The following is a 24,619-nucleotide window of genomic DNA, read 5'->3' as shown; positions in this document are numbered from 1 at the left end:
TTAATTAATTATTTAATTTCAGATTTTAAATTCAAATAGATTTTTATTATAATATTATATTCTTAATTACTTTAAAAGAAATATTAATTATTTAATATATAATATAATTTCCATATTCTTTAAGAAAATTATTAAAAATTAAGAAAAATTAATACAAATTTTTTGCTCTCTTAAAATTTTAGGTGTTAATTTAAATTCAATGTAGTTTAGGAGAACTTACAGGATGTATATTCAAAATTTACATAAAATTTTATATTTATATTATTAAATGCAAGAAAAAAATTTAGAGGACTGTTTTTATAAATTTCCTCTCACTCCACTTATAAGCCAAAGAGCTTTGAATTTAAATATATCCTTAAAAATATGCTTTTTGATTATTTTTTCTGAAAATCCCCCATCTATTTTAAACTTTTAAACACTGGTTGTAAATAATAATTTTAATTTAGATTAATTTTTATGTATTTTTGATATTTATTAAAAGAAAATTCACTTTTGCAGGCAAAATATATAAATTATAACATGAATTAAAATAATTTTTATAATAATTAAAATGAGATAATCAAAGTATTTTTGTAATTTTATAAGAGCTAAAATTTAAAATTTAATTTAATATTCATCCATCAATTTTCGTTTAACTTATTTAGTGAATTTGATTGGTTTGTTAGTTATCATCAATATTGTTATCATCGTCTTGCTCAAATTATATCAATTAATTTGTAATATCTTAATGTTAATTATCATTAAATTAGTTTTAACCTAATTATTATTCAGTCTATTTCGCTTTTTCAAATGAAATTTCATTGATTTTTGGTACACTTTCTTAACATTTTTCTTAATTTTAATTTGTTTAGCTACTAGATGGTGAGTTTGACTCAGTATTACAAATATTTTATTGTCTTTATTTAAAATTTTAGAATAAGGATGGATTTAAAATATTATTTTAAGATGGAGCTATTTAATTTATTCTATTGAAAGATGTATTTTGTTCTTTTTTGAGTTGCTTTTACTTCATCCTAATAGTTTGTTTATTTGTTTTTAAAACAAAAAAAATATTTTGTTTAAATTCATAGTAAATTTAATTTAAAAAATTTCAAAATATTTATTTAAATTTCTTTACATATAAGCGATCTCGAAAATATTCTTCATTTCACTTCCTAACTAATCTATTAATTTTTTGTTGAGTATTTTCTCCACCCTAGATTTATGTTAATTTTAATATGAATATTGATATTCCTATTTCAATAAAACTTACTCTGAAGTATCTTGTTACATAACAATTTTTTCATAGCAATTAAATAATTATTAATAATCTGATATATTCTTGTTGCTTAAATTCTCCTTGAATTTCATAATAGCTTTGGTTAATATAGCAATATTCTTTATATTCAAATTAAGCTTTTTTGTTTTTCTTTTATTTAATCTTGATAAATTCATAGGTTAAGAATTATTAATATTTCTTAAAGAATTTCTGCTCAAAATTTCTCCTTCTTTGTTCAATTTTATTAGAGGCTTAGGGAAAAAGTTAAACAGAACTTATTAATCATGAGAAAAGAGCAGATTCTTTAATTTGTCAATTTCTTTCTAACGCTCTAATATATTGAATATGTCCAAATCTTATTTAACTGAATCTATTGCTTTATTTAATAAAAGCACTTCATAAGTATTGTAAAATTTTCCACAAGATATTTTGTTAACAAAATATTTTAAATTGAGCTACAAGCTTCTATCTCTCTAAACGATGTATTTAAGCTCTTGCTCTAAAAACTATTTATTCTCAGAGGTGAAAGATTTTTCTTACCTCTCTTTAGTGTAGTGGTTTAAGACAAATGTCTAGGTTAAATTCTACTCTTACTCATTAATTCTTTTGTTTACATTTCCCTCTGACTATATCTCAAATAAACTAATTCTATTTGGAGTAACAATTTTATTTAAATTATTTTTACTGAATGTTTTTTCATTCGTAGCTTGATCTTTTTACTAAAATTAAAACTAATTATTTATCTTTGAAATATCTATCACTTTGTCTTCCTCTTACTTCTACAAATCTGATTCTAAAGAATTTCTTTACTTTTTATTCTATTCTGGCTCAATAGATTATAAATAACAATTTTAATCTAGGTTTATTAATGGACTATCTTTATTAAGAAATTTTGAATTGTTGCTATTCCTTTATGTGTAGATTGGCCTAGTCGAATCTTATCTTTAGCTTAATTAATTCTCCTAGTTAACCTCTTCTTTAGGCAAATTTATCTAATTTTCTTCTTTTTATTCATTTTAGTTGATAAAGCATGGAGACTATCTATTTAAGCTTTCTTTTTTGAACAAAGTACTATTTACATTTAAGCTTCCTTTGTTGTTTTAGCTTAGAATTCCATTTTATTATAAAAAGCTATTTCTTTTATCAAAATTTTTAGGGGAATCTTGCATTTAATTTATTTTTGTATTCTAGAACTGATTTAAACGCGTAGTAAAATCTCCTTCTGTCAGAATTTTTGCATTAATATTTTAAGAAAAGTTTGATTTAACACTTTGCCTGGATTGAAAAGAGTTGTTTTTTTTAATCACAGGTTTATAATTAGCTTCTGATTTATTTTAAATGTCGAAATCATATAGTTAATTTGCTAGTTCAATATCATAGATATGCTCATTCACTTATCCAACTATTAAAGTGTTTATGATATCATTAAGAATATAATTAAATGAATAAATATACCAATTATAGCTGAGAACAAAAGGAATATTTAACAAAATCCACCCATGTAGCTGATAACTTGATCTATTTTAAGAAAAGTCCTTAAAGCAATCGTTGAAAAATTGCTCCTCAAAAAGAAAATTTCTGCATATTTTGTAAAATTTCCAACTGCAAACTATTGCTTATAGTCTCCTTGCTTAAATGAAACAAATTTCACCTCCTAGAAATCTTTAAAAAGGGTGACACTCTCGTCTGTTCTAACTGTTTGTTGATTAAGCATGATATTTGCTGTAGTGTACATCTTTTTAAATTAATAAATTCATAATTATTAAGAGCAATAAAATCTTATTTTACTTATTGAGGTTACACATTAAATATCAAAGAATCTTAAAATGTCTATATTGGTGTATCAGAGCTTTCTGGATTTAAAAGTGTATTTGAAAAAATAAATCTGATTCTAGCATCCTCAGTCGTTTTATATATATTTTCAGGTGTATCACATATGGGTTTCCAAGGCTCTACGGGATCAGTCTGGTTTTCACATTTACTCAAAATAAATTTTATATGATAAAAATCTTTGCTTTCGTATCTCCCACCAATTTTAAAGCTCTCGCCTTTCCTATTTTAAGATAATAAATATTAATTGTTATTATTGACTATAAAATAATACTAAAGACAAAGGTAATCATCCAAACCAGATAATTAAAAACCCAATTTCCAATCAATATTATAATTAGGAAGATTTTCAAAATGCTCTATGGTGCAGGGTTCTAAAGTTGCTGGAATCTTTTGATTTTGAGTTATTAAAAAATTTATTAAATCGATTGAATTATTATCAAAATAAAATTCAAAAAATTAATCTATCTAATTTTTGTAAAATATTCACAAAAGGTTTACTTTCTATTATTCTAATGTTCCGTTTTCGTGTCTAATGTAATGTCTCTTTTCAAAAGTTATGTTCATCTTTGGTCTTTATATATAATTATCTTGATCAAATTTAACTGCAATCATCATTTGATTGTACCCTACTTCAAAAATATCAGGATTTGGGTCATAGTTTACAGAGTCTATCACAGATACTTGGGCTTTTTTTTGTTTGAAATTAATATTTGAGTACATATTTTAGTTTACATTATTATTTTTCTAAATAATCATTACTTTTTTAAATTAGTGTAAGGACCTATTTTTTTAAAAAAAAACTATCATCTAAAAAAATAAAATTGAAAATTGATATTAAAAATCTAGAAATAGTAATCAAGATATTAATTTACATTATTGAAAAATAGCAAAACTAAAACTAATATACAAACTATGGCAACAAAACCTCCAAAAGCAGATCTAAATATGTTCTGTTTTTTATAATTTAGACCTATTTCGCTTCCAAATATGTCTAATTTTTTGAATGACCTTAAGCATATTTTATTCATCATGTATGTAAAACTAATAATAATTTATAAATTTTAATTGATATTTTTTTTTGAAAATATTCAAAGTTCTTTTAAAAAAATATTTATAAATTCATTATTATTTCAAATATTTGATATTAATATATATTACTATTAAAAATAACGATTAAGTTAGTGATATGATTAAATATACAGAATATATATTAATTATAGTACCAATAATATTCAAGTAAACTAATTAAATATTTATATATATTTAATTACCACACATTCATTACTCTCTTTTTAAATGAAAATATAAGATTATTCCAAATTTTCATTTTGTTTTTAATAAATAGTTCTTCTTACAAAATAAACATTTTAATAAAATTTTAAAGCATAATAATAACAATTTTTAAAAACAATGTTGTTTTCAGCTATTTTTTATGAAATTTTCTTCAAAAATAAAGATAAAAATAATTTATTTTCTAAATTTATGAATCTTTTAAATTTATATAATAATAAGGAAAGTTAAATATAAAAGCAACCTACTTTTCTTATATATTATTATATTAAAGATAATATTTTAAAAATTTAATTAAAGCAAGTCAATTATTTTATTTATTTAAGAGGGGAAAACACTCTAAAATAAAATTTTTTATTCTTGAAAATCAGTGATGAGAATTTTTGAGTTTTGTCGATTCAATATTTTTTTTCCATTTTTTTGTTATTTATAATATTTTAACATAAGTTTTTTTTCCCTAAATTCTACAACAAATAAATTGCATTTAATATCTAAAATAATTTTTAATGTCATCTAAATTTTAGCTAAAGGAGTTAAAGTTTTAAATAATTTTTAGCTAATAAAAATTAAAAATTTTTCTCAGTTATATTCAAAATAGAAAGAGTTTATTATATTAATTAATTAATCATAAAATTCGTGAATAAAATTCTTTTTTTGGCTATAAATCTGAGTAAAATTATGGAAGAAGGTTAGTTTTCAAAAATAAAGAAAATAAATATTTTTTTTATAGAATTTTTAAAATAAAAATTTAAAATCTGTTAGATATTTTAAATTTATTATTCAGTATATATAGTCTTTTTAAATAGAAATCTCTTGATATTCAATATTCTCTATTTTATTAATTCGTAAAATGCTATTTTACAAAGATAAAATTTACTTAAAACAAATGAAATATTTATTTTTTATTTTAATAATTAAATTCAGTCCTATTTTATTCCTTGTAAATGAAGTGAATTTTAAGAAAGATATATAAATGTATATTTAAAATTTCATATATTTGAAATTAAATGATCATTTCTTTGGCTTACTGTAAATTCAACAATAAAAATATTTAATATTAAAAGATATTAGTTAAAGTGAATATTCTTGGAATAAGATTATAAAATTAATGGTCTGTATAAAAAATAAATTTGGTTATTGCTAAAAAATGAATTTAGTAAAATTTTTGGTGAAATAAACTTGATTTATTTAAAAATAAAATGAAAAATTATGAATATTATTAATAAAAGTATCAAAATAACATCTAAAAATATATTTATTTATTTAGTATTTTAAGAATTTAACAATCTGTAAATAATTTTGAAAATTAAATATAAAGTTTTTTATTGATATTCATTTAATGCTAAGAAGATTTGAAATATTAATAAATAATAAATGGAGTAGCAAAATCAATAACAAAACAAAACAAATTCTTTATATATAAATTAATTTCTATCAGAAGAAAAACTAAAAAACAAACTCAAAAAAATAAAATAATTTGAAAAATTTTAAATATCTGTTGAGTTTTGTAAAGATTTTACAAAACATTTTATAATCATCAAAGACTTCTTAAATGATAAAAAGGAATTTAAATCTTTAGAAATAAATTTTATTCAAATATATGATTTGGTAATTGAAGAGTCTCTCTGCTTGTTTAAAGATATTTAATAAATAACTAATTTGAGTTTATCTTTCGATATGATGATACATCTTTCAAATATATAATAGTAAACTCTTAGTAGATGCCTATTAAGTTTTAAAAATTTAGAATCCCTTAAATTATCCTTTGAATTTTCACAAATCTCTACTGATGATAAATAGCTCTGTTTAATTGAATTTTATAAAAATTCTTTGAGTTTACGATCCTTAGATATATCTGTAAAATACTTAAAAAATTAGACTTTCTTTTTGAATCTTTTACTTCATGGAATAAGATACTTATCAGAGTTACAGTAATTCTCATTTGAAATAGTTTAAAGTAATTAATCAGCTACATACATTTTAGATATACTTGAAGAAGAGCTTTGCTAAAGTAATAATTTAACAGAATTAAGTATTGATTTAGGATATAAAATTATTATCACTAATAATTGCTTTGATTATCTATTACGCATCCTAAAAAATCTAAGTAATCTTTAAAAATTAGACCTAAGAATAAATTGTTATAATAAAGGGAATATTTAATAATTTCAACTATTAAATGCAGAGATTTACAAAAACTTTTTACCCAATCTTAAAAAATTAATAATAAAATTAGATTATATTTCAGTCTCACTCATTAATTTTATTTTATCTTTTTTTTCTTAAATCAATAATTTGGAATAAGTTATTTTAGATTTTTTGATAGATAGCGATTAAAAAAATACATTCTTAAATTATTATGAACAATAAAATAATTTCTAAGATTTAGCATAGGATATTTGTAAATTTGTCAACTTAGTAAATTTAACTGTGAAATTCTCTTACTTTTGCGAAATAAAATTTTACTAACTTATCAATTTTATAGCATAATTTAATTCTCTCAAAAAGCTAAATGAGTTAAAAATCGATGTTTCTAACATGAAAAACTTTTCTGAGGTCTACTAATTAAATGTTTAGTAATTTTTTGAAGTTATAAAGTAATTGAGAGTAATAAATTTTAAGATCTATTTTGATTGCACTTATTTTGATAATAGTTTTTATCCAAATATATTAACTAAGTCAATAAGTGTTTCAGAAAAAATAGAGGAGCTATATTTAGATATTTATGATTTTTCATCAACTTAATTAAAACCTTAATCAATGTAATTGTAAGATTTGGCATAAAATAAATTTAATTTGAAAGAGTTGAAGATAAATTTGGGCAATTTTTTAGAGATAGAAGAGAATTAGCTATTAAATTTGTTTACAAAATTAAAACAAAATAAAAATTTAGAAAGCTTGCAGCTAAGTTTTTTAAGTAAAATTAGTCTTTCGTATGAAAGTCTGGAAGAATTGAGTAATAATTTAATAGAATTAAAAAAATTAGATCAATTATAAATTTAATTTTAAAGTGATTATGCTCCTGTTAACGATTTAGGTTTTTAAAAATTAATAACTACAATTAATAATCTAAACAGTCTAACTTTTTTGGCAATATAAATAATTAAAGATCAATTCAGTAAAGAAACAATAAAAAATTTACTGGGGATCTTTGAAAACTTACAAAACTTAAGTAGTCTAACAATTAAAATCAATGGAAAAAACTTTGAAAGTGATGAAGAAGAAGCTGATTTTGGAAGCAGTTTTAAATTTCCTAAAAAGTTAGAAAGCATAGATATTTCTATAGGTATCAATCAAATTTATTGGAAAAATTTTGAGAATATGTTTTAAAAAATTTCTTAAATAAAGAGGATAGGATTTTTGTTTTTAAATTTTAAGAGTTTGCTGATGAAGAAAGAAGAAAGTATCCTATTTAAATAGTATTTGAGCAAATTAATGCTTCTTTAAAATATTTATATGGCAGGATACTCTTTCAGTATGCTTTACCTTGTATAACTATTTTAAGAAATATAAACTCTTAATTTTATCTAATTTGAAAATTCTATAAAATAATCCAATTATTGTACAGTTTAAGCTGAAAGGAAATTTTTAGTAATAAATTAATAGAATAATTCACAATAATTATAGAGTAAATCATAGAATTATCCTCAGAAAATATCTCTAAAAATTGAAAATGACTGTTTATTAACTGGTTATGATGTTTAAATCTCATAAAAAGAAAATTTAATTCCTTTCATATTTGAAAGCTTAAAATTTTTAACAAAATTAGAATTTACAATCAGTAAAAATAATCAGTTGGGTGAAAATAACTCCTAATTAATCTTCAAGAATTTATCCTCTTTGCAATTTCTCAAAAAATTAAATTTTGTAGTACAACCAAAGAATTAAATAGGAAATAAAAGTGTAAAATTATTTGGCTAATCATTACTGTAAATACCATGTTTGGAAGTTCTAAGTTTTGTTATTTATGAAGAAGGAAACAATTTAGAATGGTAAAATCTATATTTATTTTTAGAATGCTTAGGAATGCTGAAATAGTTAAAAAGTATATCTATTGAATTCAAATTTTAATAGAAGTTTTAAGAAGCAACTGAATAATTATAATTTGCTTGTGGGATTTGTAGATAATTGGCAAATTTGTAAAATTTATAAAATTTGTCTCTAATTTTATAAAATTTGATAATTTAAGGAGATTTTCTAGTAGAATTTAATAATTTATGCAATAAATTAAGTAAAAACTTGAGAAACTTAACTCTGTTATTTAATTAATAATAAGATGAAACAATAAATTTAATTTGCAGATCACTTTTGTTGCTACAAAATCTTTAATATATTTCAATTAGCCAAAAAAGTAAAATAATAAAAAAACTAAAGAGAGTTGTTTCTATTAAAAATTTTTATAATGATATTTATGAATTTGACTGATTTATTTTTGTTTTTATTATATATTTCACTTTTTGGTCTAAAATAAAGTTTAAAAATATCTATTTATATTAATTTTAGTTTTACTTTTTCTAATTCCTTATTAATATAAAATAAATGTATTATTATTATAACCTGACCCTTTTGACTGGGGTAGATTTTATAAAGTAAAAAATTAGTATCCTTTAAATTGTAAAAATAAATACAATAGAAATGAAAATAGTAAGGATTATATTCACAAAAGGATTATTTTTAAATAAGGATTATACTTTTCAATTATTTATTTTTATTTTTATTAAAAAGTTTGAAAAGTGTTAGTTATTACGATTGATAAAAAAAATTAGATTAAAGTTTATTAAACCTAATATTTTATATTTATCCAAAGAGAATGAGGGGGTGGGTCACTATAAAGTATTTTCTATATGGAGCCATACCTAGTACTGCTTTATTTCTAAATTTTTAATCAAACATTTAATTTTTAGATTTTAAAAATTTCTCATTCATTTTATATGTAAAAAAAAAAATAATTCAAGATTAAATATTTGATAAAAAAATTTATATAGATTTCTTCATCATAAAATTAAATCTTTGATTAAAAATTTTTTTTTTTTTCCTATCATGTTTCAAAACCTTTTTTATTTCTTTAAAATTTTTCTTTATTTTATTAAATAATTTATATTTCTATTAAATGTTTGTTTATTTCTTACTCAGGAAATAATTATTCGAGAATCTTTGTTTTTAAAATAAAATAAAATAAATAATTTTGAATATTTCTCTTTGGTCCTATAAAAGATTCATATGGCACCCCTAAATTAAGAATATGGATTTTTAAAAATAAATTGTTCAATAGTTAGTAGTAAATTTTTAGACAAAATATATTAGGTAATTAAAAGCATTGTAATATTTTATTATTTAAAAATGAATTTATAAAATTAGCAATGTAAATAAATATAAACCTTAATCAGACAAACAAAGAAAAGAGTTATTATTTTGTTATAAATAAGTATAATTTAAATATTGATTGTTTTTTGATCCATTCTTTATTGATTCACAATAAAAAATATAGCTAAATTAATTATTTAACATTTCATTGCTAATTAGATTTCTTATTTTCAATTTCTTTTTCTGTTGAGTGACTTTCATTATCTTAATTAGGATCATGCTCTACTTATTCAAATAATATTAAATTATCCATATTTTCTTCTACTACTTCTTCTTCAATATTTTTTTTATCCTCCTAATTTTTTTGAAACTCTTATTAGTTCTATTTTTCTTTATCTATAGATGTTTCACAAGCATTAGGTACATTGTTTTCTTTATATATTTAATTTAAATCTTAGTGTTGTTAACAGTCGCTACTTTCTGGTATGCTTTCATTTACACTCGAAGCATTTTGTTATTATATATTAATGTTCTTAAATATAGAAGGATTAAAAATATTATGTTGAGAAGGAGCTACTTATTAAATTGTTCTGTTAAATGAACAAATTTAGTCTTTTTCATGAGATTTATTTTTCATCCTGTTATTATTATTATTATTATTATTATTAAAGTTAAATAATTAGTATAATTTTTTTATTCAATAATAAATAATAATTACATATAAGCAACTTCAAATATTGTCTTCATTTCATTTCCTAGCTATTCAATTAACTTCTTATTTACAATTTTCTCAACTCTATTTTAAAAAATAATATTAATTCAAAAAATATATAGCAAAATAATAAATTACTCAGAGCTGTTTTGCTGCATAATTTTCTCATAACAATTAAAAAGAGCTTGATAGTCAGAAATTTTTTAGCCACTTAAATTTTGCTTGAATTTCATTACAGCTTTAGAGAGAACAGCTAAGTTTTTTATATTTAGGTTTAGTTTCTTTGTTTAATTTCTTTTTAGCTTTGTTAAGTCAATTGATTTCTATTTATCATCTTTCTTTAAAGAATACCTAGTTAAAATTACTTCATCTTTATTGGCTTTTATTAATGGTTTAGGGAAGAAGTTGAATAAAACCTGCTAGTCAGGAGTTAAGAATAATTTTTTGAATTTTTCAATTTCTTTTTAACGATCAAGGATATTAAAAATATCTAAATCTTGTTTGACCATTTCAATAGCTTTATTCAACAAAATCACTTCATTTGTATTATAAAATTTCCCGCACGTAATCTTGTTTATGAAATACTTTATATTCAACCACAAGCTCCTATCTCTTTAAACGATGTATTTTAACTCTTGTTCTAAGAATTATTTATTATCATTAGACACTTTTTCTTATTTCATTTTTATATTTTAGCTATGACCATAGACTTAAGTAAAATGTTATTCTTACTCATCAAATTTAGTATTAATTATTCCATCTGATTGTACATCAAATAAGCTTCCTCTTTGCACTGAAGAAATAGTATTCAAGTTATATTTACTGCTCGGTTTTTCCAATCTTATTTAATAAGGTTACTATTTATTAACCTCAATATTAATTTTTTCTATGTCTATTTCTTAATGCTGATCTTAATCATACAATTGATGATCTAATTAGTGTTAACAATTCTTTAACTATTGTGCATAATTAACTTATGAAGAACCATTTTTATCTAAATTTATAAGCGGGATCTCTCTTTGTGAGCTAAATTTAGAGTATTAAATAACTTTTGAATTATTTGTTTAAAAACAAATAGGTCTTATTGAATCTAGTCTTTAAGTTGAATAGTTATCTTCTTCTTTATGTAAATTTAGTATTGTTTAAGACTCTTATTTTGTTTAGTTTTGTTAGAAATAAAATTACTATTCTCTGTTTTCATTTTCTTCTTTAAGTATTGTTTTTTTTGTCAAATAATTTGTATTTTTGTTATCATTATTTTAATCTTGAATCTCATTTTTTTACTGTAAGCTATTTCTACCCTTTAATTTATGCGGAGAGTCTTACATTTAATTAAATCTTAAATTTTAGATCTAGTTATTTTTTGATGTGCAATCTCCTTCTGTTAAAAACTTCGCAGGAGTATTTGAGGAAATATTTTATTTAACACAAAGTCTGAAAGAGGAAGAAGTATTGTTTTTTGCAAGAGGTTTATATGGATTTTTAGATTTATCTTGAATGTCAAAATCATATAATTTATTAGCCAATTCAATATTATAGACATACTCATTAAATTAACTAACTATTAATTTATTATTTTTGTAAGTAAAGTGTAAAAATACTTAATTTATTTTTTACCTATTATTGCAGAAACTAAAAGAAATATTTAGCAAAAACCACCCATGTAGCTAATAACTTAATCTATTTTTAAGAAAGTTCTTTTAACGGTTGTCGAAAAATTACTCCTTAGAAAGAATATTTCACTGTATTTTGTAAAATTTCCTACTGAAAATTGTTGTTTGAACTCTCCTTACTTAAACGAAACAAAAGTCGTTTCTTAAATATCTTTAAAAAGAGTAACACTTTCATCTGTTCTCACTTTTTATTCGTTAAGCATTATATTAGCAGTAGTATACATCTTTTTTAAATAAATAATTAAATTTTTAGCAACTAATAATGTAAACTCTGCTTTTTAAGCCATAAGCTTAGATGCAAATTAAACAAATTAAATACAATTTTTATATAAATACAGTTTGCTTGCCCAATTATTTAACAAATTTACTGCTTAAAATAGAAAAGTTAAAGTATCTCTAAATAAATTAATATTACTTTTTGAGGCTAAACATTGAACACTAGGGTGTCTACAAATGTTTAAATGGAAGCTTAAGTACTTTCTGGATTTAAAAGAGTATTAGAAAGTAAAAATTTAATGCGAACATCTTCAGTTGTTTTATTTATATTTTCAGGTGTATCACATACAGGTTTCCATGATTCTACTGGATTTGTTTGGTTTTAGCACTGCTTCAATATAAATTTAATATGATAGAAATCCTTATTTTCATAAGTTCCTCCGATCTTAAAATTTTAACCTTTTCTATTTAGTAAGTTTAATTATTTAATGGATTATTAATTATTAAGGAAAAATATACTAAAGACAAAGGTAATCATCTATACCAGATAACTAAAATTTATCATCCCAATTTATATTATAATTAGGAAGATCTTAAAAGTGCTCTACTGTGCATGGTTCTAAAGGAACTGGGACCTTTTTATTTTTAAAAAGGTAAATTTAAGGCAGTTAAATACCCAAAATAAAATATGTAATATAAATAAATAAATAGTAATAGTAAATAGGAAAATTAAAATTACTTTCTATTAGTCATATGTTCCATTATCATATTTGATATAATGTCTTTTTTCAAATGTTATATTCATCTTAGGTCTTTGTATGAAGTTGTCTTGATCAAATTTAACTGCAATCATCATCTTGTTATATCCTACTTCAAAAACATCTGGATTAGGATTATAAATTATAGAAGATACTGCAGTAACTTAGGCTTAATGAGTTATTTTAAAAATAATTATCAGTATTTTATATTTTAGGATATATATATATTAATGTATTAGCTTTATTACTCTTTCCAATTAGTGTAAGAATCTATTTTTAATAAAATAAGCTTAGCATTTCATATTTATATTTATGATCAATTGATATTAATCAAAGAGTGCGAAATAAATAGATTATAAAAACAACAATCTTACATTGTTAAAAAACAGTAAAGCCAGCGTTAAAATGCAAATTATGGCTACAATTCCTCCGAATGGAGTCCTAAATAAGCTCTCTTTATTATAATTTAGAGTAATTTCACTTCCAAAAATGTCTAATTTTTTGAATGAATTTAAGCACATCTTATTAATCATTGTGATATGATAATTATTATTAATAATACTGAATGAATTCAAAATATGCTTTTAATTAATTATTTACAAAAAATTTTATAGATTTATTTCAAACATTAATTATTAATTACTTTTTGTGATAGCTGTTTAACATTTATTGGTTTATTTATATTCCATTCATTAAAAGTAAATCATTTATATATTTACATAAACTTTAAAAAAAATAATTGATATGTTTATTAAGTAAAATAGATAGATATTGCTTTAGTAACTATTTATTATTTTTTATTTTAAGAGTCTATTTTAAGACACACACATTACTTGCTAGTTTAGAACAAATTAGAAATATAAAGAAAGTATTTATTTAAAATTAAAAAATATATTTTAATTAAACTAACAATCCTAAATTTATGAAATAATTTTTACTTATTTATTTTTCTCAAACACTCACTTTTAATTTAAATATTATAAATATAAAATTAGAATTCATTTTAATAAATCATGTTAAATTAATAAATTTTAATATAAAAAATTATATTAACAATTGTTCTTAGTTTTATTTGAAATGAAAATGGGGAATTTTTTCAAAAATAATTTTTTAATATATTTAAAATTTTTACTTTTAAATTTGCACATCAATTTTGAAAATTAAAAATAAAGATAAATAAAAAACCCTCTTTTAATTCTAAGAAGATTTCAAACATTAATAAATAAAAAAATGGAGCAACAAAATCAATAACAAAACAAAATAAACACATTATATATTAATGAATTTCTATCAGAAGAAAAACTAAAAAACAAACTCAAAAAAATAAAATAATTTGAAAAATTTTAAATATTTGTTGAATTTTGTAAAGATTTTACAAAACATTTTTTAATCATCAAAGACTTCTTAAATGATAAAAAAGACTTTAAATCTTTAGAAATAAATTTTATTCAAATATTTGATTTAGTGATTGAAGAGTCTCTCTGCTTGTTTAAAAATATTTAATAAATAACTAATTTGAGTTTATCTTTCGATAGTATGATACATATTTCAAAAGTATAATAATAAACTCTTAGTACATACCTATTAAGTTTTAAAAATTTAGAATCCCTTAAATTATCTTTTGAATTTTAACAAATCTTTATTGATGATAAATAGATTTGTTTAATTGAATTTTATAAAAATTCTTAGAATTTACGATCCTTAGAAATATCAGTATAATATTTGAAAAAATAGACTTACTTTTTGAATTTATTACTTCATGGAATAAGATACTTATCTGGGTTACAGTCACTCTCATTTGAAATATTTTATAGTAATTAATAGGCTTCATACATTTTAGATATACTTGAAGAAGAGCTTTGCTAAAGTAATAATTTAACAGAATTAAGTATTGATTTAGGGTATAAAATTATTATATCTAATAATTTCTTTCATTATCTATTACGCATCCTAAAAAATCTAAGTAATCTTTAAAAATTAGATTTGAGCATTTATTGTTTTAATAAAGGCAGAATATAATAATTTCAATTATTGAATGCAGAGATTTGCAAAAATCTTTTACCAAATCTTAAAAAATTAAAAATAAAACTAGATTATATTTCAGTAACTCTCATTAATTTTATTTTATCAATTTTTTTGAAAATCAATAATTTGGAATAAGTTATTTTAGATTTTTATATAGATAATGAGAAATAAAATATAATCTAATAAGATTAAGAAGAAAAAAATAATTTCCAAGATTTAGCAGAGCATATTTGTAAATTTGTCAATTTAGTAAATTTAACTCTGAAATTCTCTTACTTTAGTGATTTAAAATTTTATGAATTTATCAATTTTATAGCATAAATTAACTCTCTTAAAAAGCTAAATGAATTAAAAGTCGATATTTCTAACATGAAAAACTTTTCTCAGGTTGACTAGTTAAATGTGTAGTAATTTATTGAAGTTATAAAATAATTGAGATTAATACATTTTAGGATTGAATTTGATTGCAATTTTTTCGATAATAGTTTCTATCCAAATATACTAGCTTAGTCAATAAGTGTTTCAGAAAAATTAGAGGAACTATATTTAGATTTTTATAGTTTTTCATCAACTTAAATCAAACCTTAATCCATGAAATTGTAAGATTTTGCATAAAATAAATTTAATTTGAAAGAGTTAAAGATAAATTTGGGTAATTTTTTATAGTTAGAAGAGAGTTAGCTATTAAATTTGTTTACAAAATTAAAGCAAAATAAAAATTTAGAAAGTTTACAGCTTAACTTTTTAAGTAAAGTTAGTCTTTCTTACGAAAGTTTAGAAGAATTAAATAATAATTTAAAAGAATTAAAAAAATTAGATCAATTATAAATTTAATTTTAAAGTGATTATGCCACTGTTGATGATCTAGGTTTTTAAAAATTGATAACTACAATTAAGAATTTAAATAGTCTAACTTTTTTGGCAATATAAATAATTAAAGATCAATTCAGTAAAGAAACAATAAAAAATTTACTGGGGATCTTCGAAAACTTACAAAATTTAAGTTGTCTAACAATTAAAATCAATGGAAAAAACTTTGAAAGTGATGAAGAAGAAGCTGATTTTGGAAGCAGTTTTAAATTTCCTAACAAGCTAGAAACCATAGATATTTCTATAGATATCAATCAAGTTTATTGGAAAAATTTTGAGAATATGTTTTAAAAAATTTCCTAATTAAAGAGAATAAGATACTTGTTATTAAATTTTAAGAGTTTGCTGATAAAGAAAGAAGAAAGTATCCTATTTAAATAGTATTTAAGTAAATTAAAGCTTCTTTAAAATATTTATATGACAGGATATTCTTTCTGTATGCTGCACCTTGTATAACTATTTTAAGAAATATAATCTCTTAATTTTATCTAATTTGAAAATTCTATAAAGTAATACAATTATTGCACAGTTTAAGTAGAAAGGAAATTATTAGCAATAAACTAATAGAGTAGTAATTCATAATAATTATAGAGTAAATCATAGAATCATCCTCAAAAAATATCTCTAAAAATTTAAAATGATTGTATTTTAACTGATTATGATGTTGAAATCTCACAAAAAGAAAATTTAATTCCTTTCATATTTGAAAGCTTAAAATTTTTAACAAAATTAGAATTTAAAATCAGTAAAAATAATCAGTTGGGTGAAAATAATTACTAATAAATCTTCAAGAATTTATCCTATTTGCAATTTCTGAAAAAATTAAATGTTGAAGTACAATCAAAAAATTAAATAGGAAACGAAAGTGTAAAATTATTTGGCTAATCCTTAATCTAAATATCATGTTTGAAAGTTCTAAGTTTTGTTATTTATGAAGAAGGAAACAATTTAGAATGGTAAAATCTATATTTATTTTTAGAATGCTTAGGAACGCTGAAATAGGTGAAAAGTATATCTATTTAATTCATATTTAAATAGATGTTTTAAGAAGCAACTGAATAATAAAAATTTGCTATTGAGATTTGTAGATAAATGGCAAATTTGTAAAATTTACAAAATTTATCTATTATTTTAAATAATTTGACAATTCAAGCAGATTTTCTCATTGAATTTAATAATTTATGCAATAAATTAAGTAAAAACTTGAGAAGCTTAACTCTGTTTTTTAATTAATAATAAGATGAAACAATAAATTAAATTTGCAGATCACTTTTATTGCTACAAAATCTTTAATTGATTTCAATTAGCCAAAAAAGTGTAATAATAAACAAATTAAAGAGTGTCGTTTCTATTCAAAAATGTTATAATTATGTTTATGTATTTGACTGATTTACATTTATATTTTACATTTTGTTTTAAAAAAATTTTGAAATATTCATTAATTTTATTTTTACTTTATCTAATTCCTTATTAATAAAATAAATGTATTTTTATTATTATCTGAATCTTTTGGCTCGGTAAAATTTATAAATTATAAAATTTATATTCTTTAAATTGTAAAATTAAAAATAAAGTTTTTTATTTACCCTCATTTAATGCTAAGAAGATTTTAAACATTAATAAATAAAAAATGGAGTAGCAAAATAAATAACAAAACAAAATAAACACATTATGTATAAATGAATTTCTATCAGAAGAAAAACTCAAAAATAAACTCAAAAAAATAAAATAATTAGAAAAATTTTAAATATCTGTTGAATTTTGTAAAGATTTTACAAAACATTTTTTAATAATCAAAGACTTCTTAAATGATAAAAAAGACTTTAAATCTTTAGAAATAAATTTTATTCAAATATTTGATTTGGTGATTGAAGAGTCTCTCTATTTGTTTAAAAATATTCAATAAATTACTAATTTGAGTTTATCTTTCGATAGTATGATACATCTACTAAATATATAATAACAAACTCTTACCACATGCCTATTAAGTTTTAAAAATTTAGAATCCCTTAAATTATCCTTTGAATTTTCACAAATCTTTATTGATGATAAATAGCTCTGTTTAATTGAATTTTATAAAAATTCTTTGAACTTACGATCCTTAGATATATCAGTAAAATAATTGAAAAAATAGACATACTTTTTGAATTTATTACTTCATGGGATAAGATACTTATCTGGGTTACAGTCATTCTCATTCGAAATAATTTATAGTAATTAATAAGCTACATACATTTTAGACATATTTGAAGAAGAGCTTTGCTAAAATAATAATTTAACAGAATTAAGTATTGATTTAGGGTATTAAATTATTATATCTAATAATTTCTTTCATTATGTATTACGCATCCTAAAAAATCTAAGTAATCTTTAAAAATTAGACTTGAGCATTAGTTGTTTTAATAAAGAAAAAATATAATAATTTCAATTATTGAATACAGAGATTTGCAGAGACTTTTTACCAAATCTTAAAAAATTAAAAATAAAATTTGATTATATTTCAGTCTCTCTCAGTAATTTTATTTTATCAATTTTTTCGAAAATCAATAATTTGGAATAAGTTATTTTAGATTTTTTGATAGATAATTATAAATAATATACAATCTAAGAAGATTAAGATGAAAAAAATAATTTCTAAGATTTAGCAGAACATATTTGTAAATTTGCCAATTTAGTAACTTTAACACTTAAATTCTCTTACTTTAGCGATTTAAAATTTCATGAATTTATCAATTTTATAGCATAACTTAACTCTCTTAAAAAGCTAAATGAATTAAAAGTGGATATTTCTAACATGAATAACTTTTCTCAGGTTGACTAGTTAAATGTGTAGTAATTTATTGAAGTTATATAATAATTGAGTGTAATACATTTTAGGATCTAATTTGATGGTACTTTTTTCGATAATAGCTTCTATCCAAATATATTAGCCAAGTCAATTAGTGTTTCAGAAAAATTAGAGGAGCTTTATTTACATATTTCTGATTTTTCATAAACTTAATTAAAACCTTAATCAATGAAATTGTAAGATTCGGTATAAAATAAATTTAATTTGAAAGAGTTGAAGATAAATTTGAGCGATTTTTTATAGTTAGAAGAGAGTTAGCTCTTAAATTTGTTTACAAAATTAAAGCAAAATAAAAATTTAGAAAGTTTACAGCTTAATTTTTTAAGTAAAATTAATCTTTCCTATGAAAGTCTGGAAGAATTGAGTAATAATTTAATAGAATTAAAAAAATTAGATCAATTAGAAATTTAATTTTAAAATGACTGTGCCACTGTTGATGATCTAGGTTTTTAAAAATTGATAACTACAATTAATAATTTAAATAGACTAACTTTTTTGGAAATAAAAATAATTAAAGATTAATTCAGTAAATAAACAATAAAAAATTTACTGGGGATCTTTGAAAACTTACAAAATTTAAGTTATCTAACAATTAATATCATTGGAAAAAACTTTTAAAGTGAAGAAGAAGAAGCAGATTTTGGAAGCAGCTTTAAATTTCCTAAAAAGCTAGAAACCATAGATATTTCTATAGATATCAATCAAGTTTATTGGAAAAATTTTGAGAATATGTTTTAAAAAATTTCCTAAATAAAGAGAGTAGGATTCTTGTTTTTGAATTTTAAGAGTTTGCTGATGAAGAAAGAAGAAGGTATCCTATTTAAATAATACTTAAGCAAATTAAAGCTTCTTTAAAGTATTTATATGACAGGATATTCTTTCAGTATGCTGCACCTTGTATAACTTTTTTAAGAAATATAATCTCTTACTAATATCTAATTTGAAAGTTCTGTAAAAAATTTCAATCATTGCTTTGTTTCATCAGAAAGGAAATTTTTAGTTGAAAAGCATCATGTAATTAATTAATAGAATAATTCATAACAATTATAGAGTTAATCATAGAATCATCCTCAAAAAATATCTTTAAAAATTGAAAATGATTGTCTTTTAACTGATTATGATGTTTAAATCTCATAAAAATAAAATTTAATTCCTTTCATATTTGAGAGCTTAAAATTTTTAACAGAATTAGAATTTAAAATCTGTAAAAATAATCAGTTGGGTGAAAGTAACTCCTTATTAATCTTCAAGAATCTATCTTATATGCAATTTATGAAAAAATTAAATATTGAAGTGCAATCAAAAAATTAAATAGGAAACGAAAGTCTAAAAGTATTTGGCTAATCCTTACTGTAAATATAATATTTGAAAGCTCTAAGTTTTGTTATTTATGAAGAAGGAAATAATTTAGAATGGTAAAATCTATATATATTTTTAGAATGTTTAGGAATGCTGAAATAGGTGAAAAGTATATCTATTTAATTCATATTTTAATAGAAGTTTTAAGAAACAACTGAATAATTATAATTTGCTTGTGAGATTTGTAGATAAGTGGCAAATTTATAAAATTTATAAAATTTGTCTATAATTTTAAATAATTTGACAATTAAATCAGATTTTCTCATAGAATTTAATAATTTATGCAATAAATTAAGTAAAAACTTGAGAAGCTTAACTCTGTCTTTTAATTAATAATAAGATGAAACAATAAATTAAATTTGCAGATCACTTTTATTGCTACAAAACCTTTAATTTATTTCAATTAGCCAAAATAGTAATATAATAAATAAACTAAAAAGAGTTGTTTCTATTCAGTAATGTTATAATGACGTTTATGAATTCGAATGATTTATATTTATTTATATTTTATATTTTACTTTTTGGTCTAAAATAAAATTTTGAAATATCTACATTAATTTATTTTTTACTTTTTCTAATTATAAACTTTTAAAAAAATTTAATATAAAATAAGAGTATATTAATCAAAACCAAAATATTTCTTCATATTTTTTTGAATTTTAATTGAAAAAAAATAATTTATGAAATCTTTTGAATTTATATCATCTGAAATGATTAATTGTTTTTACATTATATGTTTTTATTCTACTATAAATGTTTGATTATATATTTAATTTAAATAATTACATATATATTTCATAATTTTTTCATATGTTTTCATTTTTAGATCCTGTACACATTTAATCGCCTCTAAATTAGCTAAAGGTGCATTTGACATATTTTTAGTGATCTGCGAAATTTAGTTACCAGAAATAATACTAATTACAATTAGCATCAAATTCGTTTTAGCAAAATATGTAATTATCTTATTCATCATAATAAACTCCTTAACCAAAATGATTATATCCAATAGTACTTGAGGGAAACCTAGCTATAGAGTCTTTCCCCTTAAATACTCTAAAATTATTATCAGGACTAATAATTTAGTTAAAGTAGTTAGCGAAGTGTTAATTTCCAACTCTAGGTGATCCAAATGTGAACATATAATCCACTTAATAGTTAAATGTTTCAAATACATCTACAACAAATAAACTTGCTAAAGCTGCTCCTAAGCTATGTCCTGTGGCTACTATTTGGGCATCCTATTTTTTTATAAGTTAGTAATTAAAATGATTTTTTTGACATTTTGATTACATTATATCGTTATTTGTATTCTTAAATCAGCTTATTAGCCTGTGATTTCAATTTTTAATATGCGCCTAAGAATCCCTTACTAACTTTGCAATTTTGACAAAAAGGGTAGTTAATCTTAAGAATATCTAAGTCAATCAGCACATTCTTTTTGTCAGATAGTATAGATCCTCTAAAAACAACTAAAATCTAATTCTTTTAAGGCTAATATCCAATATAACCAAATAAATTCTATTCATAGTCATTCATAAATTATACATCTGACAATTCACCACTTCTTTCGCATATTTTACCACAGTTATATGGGCTTAAATTGTCTGATTTACAATAACTTGATAGCGAGTAAGCTGCTAATTAAATGCTCTCTGTTTCATTATATTAAATACATTAGCTCAATGTTACTAAAATAAGTAAAATTAGTGTTTTCATCATCTTGATCAAATGTCTTATTTACTATTACCTTAATGCTTAAATTTAATCAAAAATTTATATTAAATAGGAATAGCAATTTTTAAATGTAAAAAAAAATTGTTCTATTCAATATTTTTTTTAGAAGTTCAAGAAACTTTCTCACTTATTTCTATAAAAGTTCTAAATGTTTTCTGTTAATGTAATTGCACTGTGGTATATCAATTAATATAAATTAATATGTGCTTATTCTTTTACATAAATAAATTAGCTTTAATCTACTATAATCAAATAAAGATATTATATTAAATAAAATAAAAAATAAAAATAAATAATTTTTATAAATCAAAAAAATTCAAAAATTATTTTGTAATAAACATAAAGTATATATTTAATTTTAATTAAACTTATTTTTAATTTTAATCATATATTTAATATTGATTTGTATAAATATAAGAAAAGGATTTACCTTTACTTAAATGCATACTTTGTAGAGAATTTCTATTTTTTATTTCAAATAAATACTTACTTAAATTCTACCAGATATTTTATTTTATAAAAAATGTTTTGCATATCGTTTTTGTAGGGTTTGGTCTTTATTTTTTTGGGCTAGTTTAATTTGACATACCTTATTTATTAATGTAACTTAAAATTTTTAAATATTTTAACTAAATTTTAATATGTGGCTGGAGATGCTGAATTTATTTTAAGTTCTATGTTTTAAGGAATTTATAAATTTTAAAATACCCATTTACTCTCTATTTCTTTTTTCAAGATTGAGTATTTAAAATCTATTTTAATTCTCAATAATTCAAAATTTTTTTGTACAAGTTTTTAACTACTTTCTTGTAAAGATTGGTTATTATTCAGTTGTTTTTAGGCTTCTTGTTAACAAAATTTTATTCGATTTAAACCATTTCTTTTAAATTTTAAATCGAAAAACTCACTACTAAATAATTATAGAAATGGTAAATCTTAATGTAAATTCATAAGATAAAGAACTTAAAAGGAATCAACCATAATACTCAATTATTATAGCTAATATAATTATTTAAGAGAATTCTTAATGAATTATATATCTTCTTCTGTTAGCTCTATATCAAATATAACTATCTTAAGTTTTTCTAACTACTTTAGATGATGTAATTATGAAAAAATGTTTCTAACCTATTCTTTCTAAATATTTTTTTTCAAAATTTTTATATCAAATTCTACTATTTATTAAAGGCTAACAAGATTTTATAGGAAGACATCAGCTCCATTAATAAAAAATTAATTGCTTTTTTAAATCGAAATATTAAAAGTTTTATCAACTTTTAATTTTCCAATCTAATTACTAAAATATTAAGCAGAATTACTATCAAAAGTTGACTGAGGTATTGAAAGTGACAATTTTTCAAGATTCAAATAATTTAAGCCTTCAAAAAAATGTTATATTTCTTATAAATTTTCTGATTACTCAAAATTCGAATACAAAGTGAGCTCTTTTAGGTTCTACAAATTCTAAAAGACTTATTTCAATATTAAAATTTCATCTAAATTCATTTTTTTTTCGTTTTTAAGGATAATTGCAAGTTTTTCAAGTTTACAAAGAGGTTTAATTGCATTGAAAAATTAGATTAAATTGAAATCTTTTTCAAATTAAGAAATATTAATTTTTAGTTTCTTCAAATTGGTACATTTTAATGTATCAAAATGTTCTTTTTAAACACTAATTTCTTCATTTTCATAATGATCATAAAAATGTGAAATATTTAACCTGCTTAATGATTTTATTTAAGATAGAAATTGATTTAAATTAATTTATTTGTAAGACTAATCAAATTAATAGGTTTTAACTTAAAAACAACATTCTTTTAAATTAGAATAGTAATTTATAACATCTTCACTTACCAAGCTTTCAATTAAATTCTATAGTTTTAAATCCTTTTTTGTGATTTCACATTCAAATTCATTTTATTTTTTCTCCTCATTTTCTTATTTTTCTTCTTTTTATTATTGATATTTCTTTTGATCTTCTATTTCTTAAAATATTTCTTTTTCAATTTTTTATTTTTTTACTTCTACTTCTTCTTTTTCTTTAAATTCTTCTTGTTAAGCTCCATCATCATTTTTTTAATCTGTTTTTTCTTGTTATTATTTTTCTTCTTCCTCATTCTCTGAATCCTTTTCATCTGATTCGCTCTCATAAATTTCCTCAGATATGTATGAAGCTTTAATAGAGAATTTTTGTAAATTTTTTAGTTATGTTAACCCTTACAAAAGTTGATAAAAATATATGATAGAAATTTCTCCCTATAATTTTAATTCTAACTCTTATATTCCTTGAAATTTAATCAAATTATTAGTAAATTCAGTAATTTCTTCAGATGTTTCAAAATAATCAATACACATTTTTAATTTAGGTATTATCAGATTTTATACATCTTTTAGTAATTCGAATATTTTTTAATAAAAATTCAAGGGTATAAACTTATCGAATTATATAGATAACCTTTTTACACTTTTAAATAAATGAATTTACTTGAATATTCCAAGAATAAGTAATAAGCGTTCATTTCTTTTCTCTAAAGCAAAATCCTTATCTAAATTTAAAATTTGTAAAAAATTATCTAAAACTTCATTTTCTGGATACTTCAAACTGTTATTTTTTATAACAAAAAAAAATTCTTACAAATCAGGCAAATTAACTTCATTAAAATTCAAAATATCATAGCAATCATAAATGTGTAAATAGCTATCTTTAATTTTCAGTTTTAAATTCTAAAGTTTATT

General features: G+C 20.7%; 5 protein-coding genes across 5 annotated transcripts; 1 reads left to right on the top strand and 4 right to left on the bottom strand. All coding sequences in view use genetic code 6, as the record gives it.

Annotated features, from left to right (window-relative positions):
- Nucleotides 1-613: 613 nt before the first annotated feature.
- Nucleotides 614-4,122, bottom strand: TTHERM_00002710 (transmembrane protein, putative; the record flags this gene model as incomplete). The annotated part of the gene is made up of 9 exons (XM_001008052.3): nt 614-1,013; nt 1,118-1,195; nt 1,253-2,660; nt 2,714-2,993; nt 3,047-3,311; nt 3,363-3,478; nt 3,590-3,777; nt 3,851-3,872; nt 3,964-4,122. 9 exons carry the CDS (start codon nt 4,120-4,122, stop codon nt 614-616), a joined length of 2,916 nt encoding a protein of 971 aa, XP_001008052.2.
- A 2,162-nt stretch (nt 4,123-6,284) lies between these two features.
- TTHERM_000002709 (transmembrane protein, putative) lies at nt 6,285-6,704 on the top strand (the record flags this gene model as incomplete). Its single annotated transcript, XM_012795631.1, has 1 exon — nt 6,285-6,704. The coding sequence occupies one exon, from the start codon at nt 6,285-6,287 to the stop codon at nt 6,702-6,704; it is 420 nt and encodes a 139-aa protein (XP_012651085.1).
- Nucleotides 6,705-9,659: 2,955 nt separating this feature from the next.
- On the bottom strand, nt 9,660-13,662 carry TTHERM_00002690 (transmembrane protein, putative). The gene is made up of 9 exons (XM_001008050.2): nt 13,419-13,662; nt 13,293-13,314; nt 13,026-13,213; nt 12,806-12,921; nt 12,486-12,750; nt 12,015-12,294; nt 10,536-11,958; nt 10,404-10,481; nt 9,660-10,323 (listed from the first exon to the last, which is right to left on the bottom strand). The coding sequence occupies exons 1-9, from the start codon at nt 13,575-13,577 to the stop codon at nt 9,891-9,893; spliced, it is 2,964 nt and encodes a 987-aa protein (XP_001008050.2). The 5' UTR covers nt 13,578-13,662; the 3' UTR covers nt 9,660-9,890.
- A 7,290-nt stretch (nt 13,663-20,952) lies between these two features.
- TTHERM_00002660 (lipase family protein) lies at nt 20,953-21,868 on the bottom strand (the record flags this gene model as incomplete). Its single annotated transcript, XM_001008047.3, has 2 exons — nt 20,953-21,387; nt 21,440-21,868. 2 exons carry the CDS (start codon nt 21,866-21,868, stop codon nt 20,953-20,955), a joined length of 864 nt encoding a protein of 287 aa, XP_001008047.2.
- Nucleotides 21,869-23,511: 1,643 nt separating this feature from the next.
- On the bottom strand, nt 23,512-24,033 carry TTHERM_000002659 (hypothetical protein; the record flags this gene model as incomplete). Its single annotated transcript, XM_012795630.1, has 1 exon — nt 23,512-24,033. One exon carries the CDS (start codon nt 24,031-24,033, stop codon nt 23,512-23,514), a length of 522 nt encoding a protein of 173 aa, XP_012651084.1.
- Nucleotides 24,034-24,619: the final 586 nt, after the last annotated feature.

This window comes from Tetrahymena thermophila, assembly GCF_000189635.1.
Source record: "Tetrahymena thermophila SB210 genomic scaffold scf_8254803, whole genome shotgun sequence".
Taxonomy (NCBI): domain Eukaryota; phylum Ciliophora; class Oligohymenophorea; order Hymenostomatida; family Tetrahymenidae; genus Tetrahymena; species Tetrahymena thermophila.
Note: the sequence above shows the minus strand (reverse complement) of the source record. Positions and strands in the feature narration are given on the sequence as shown.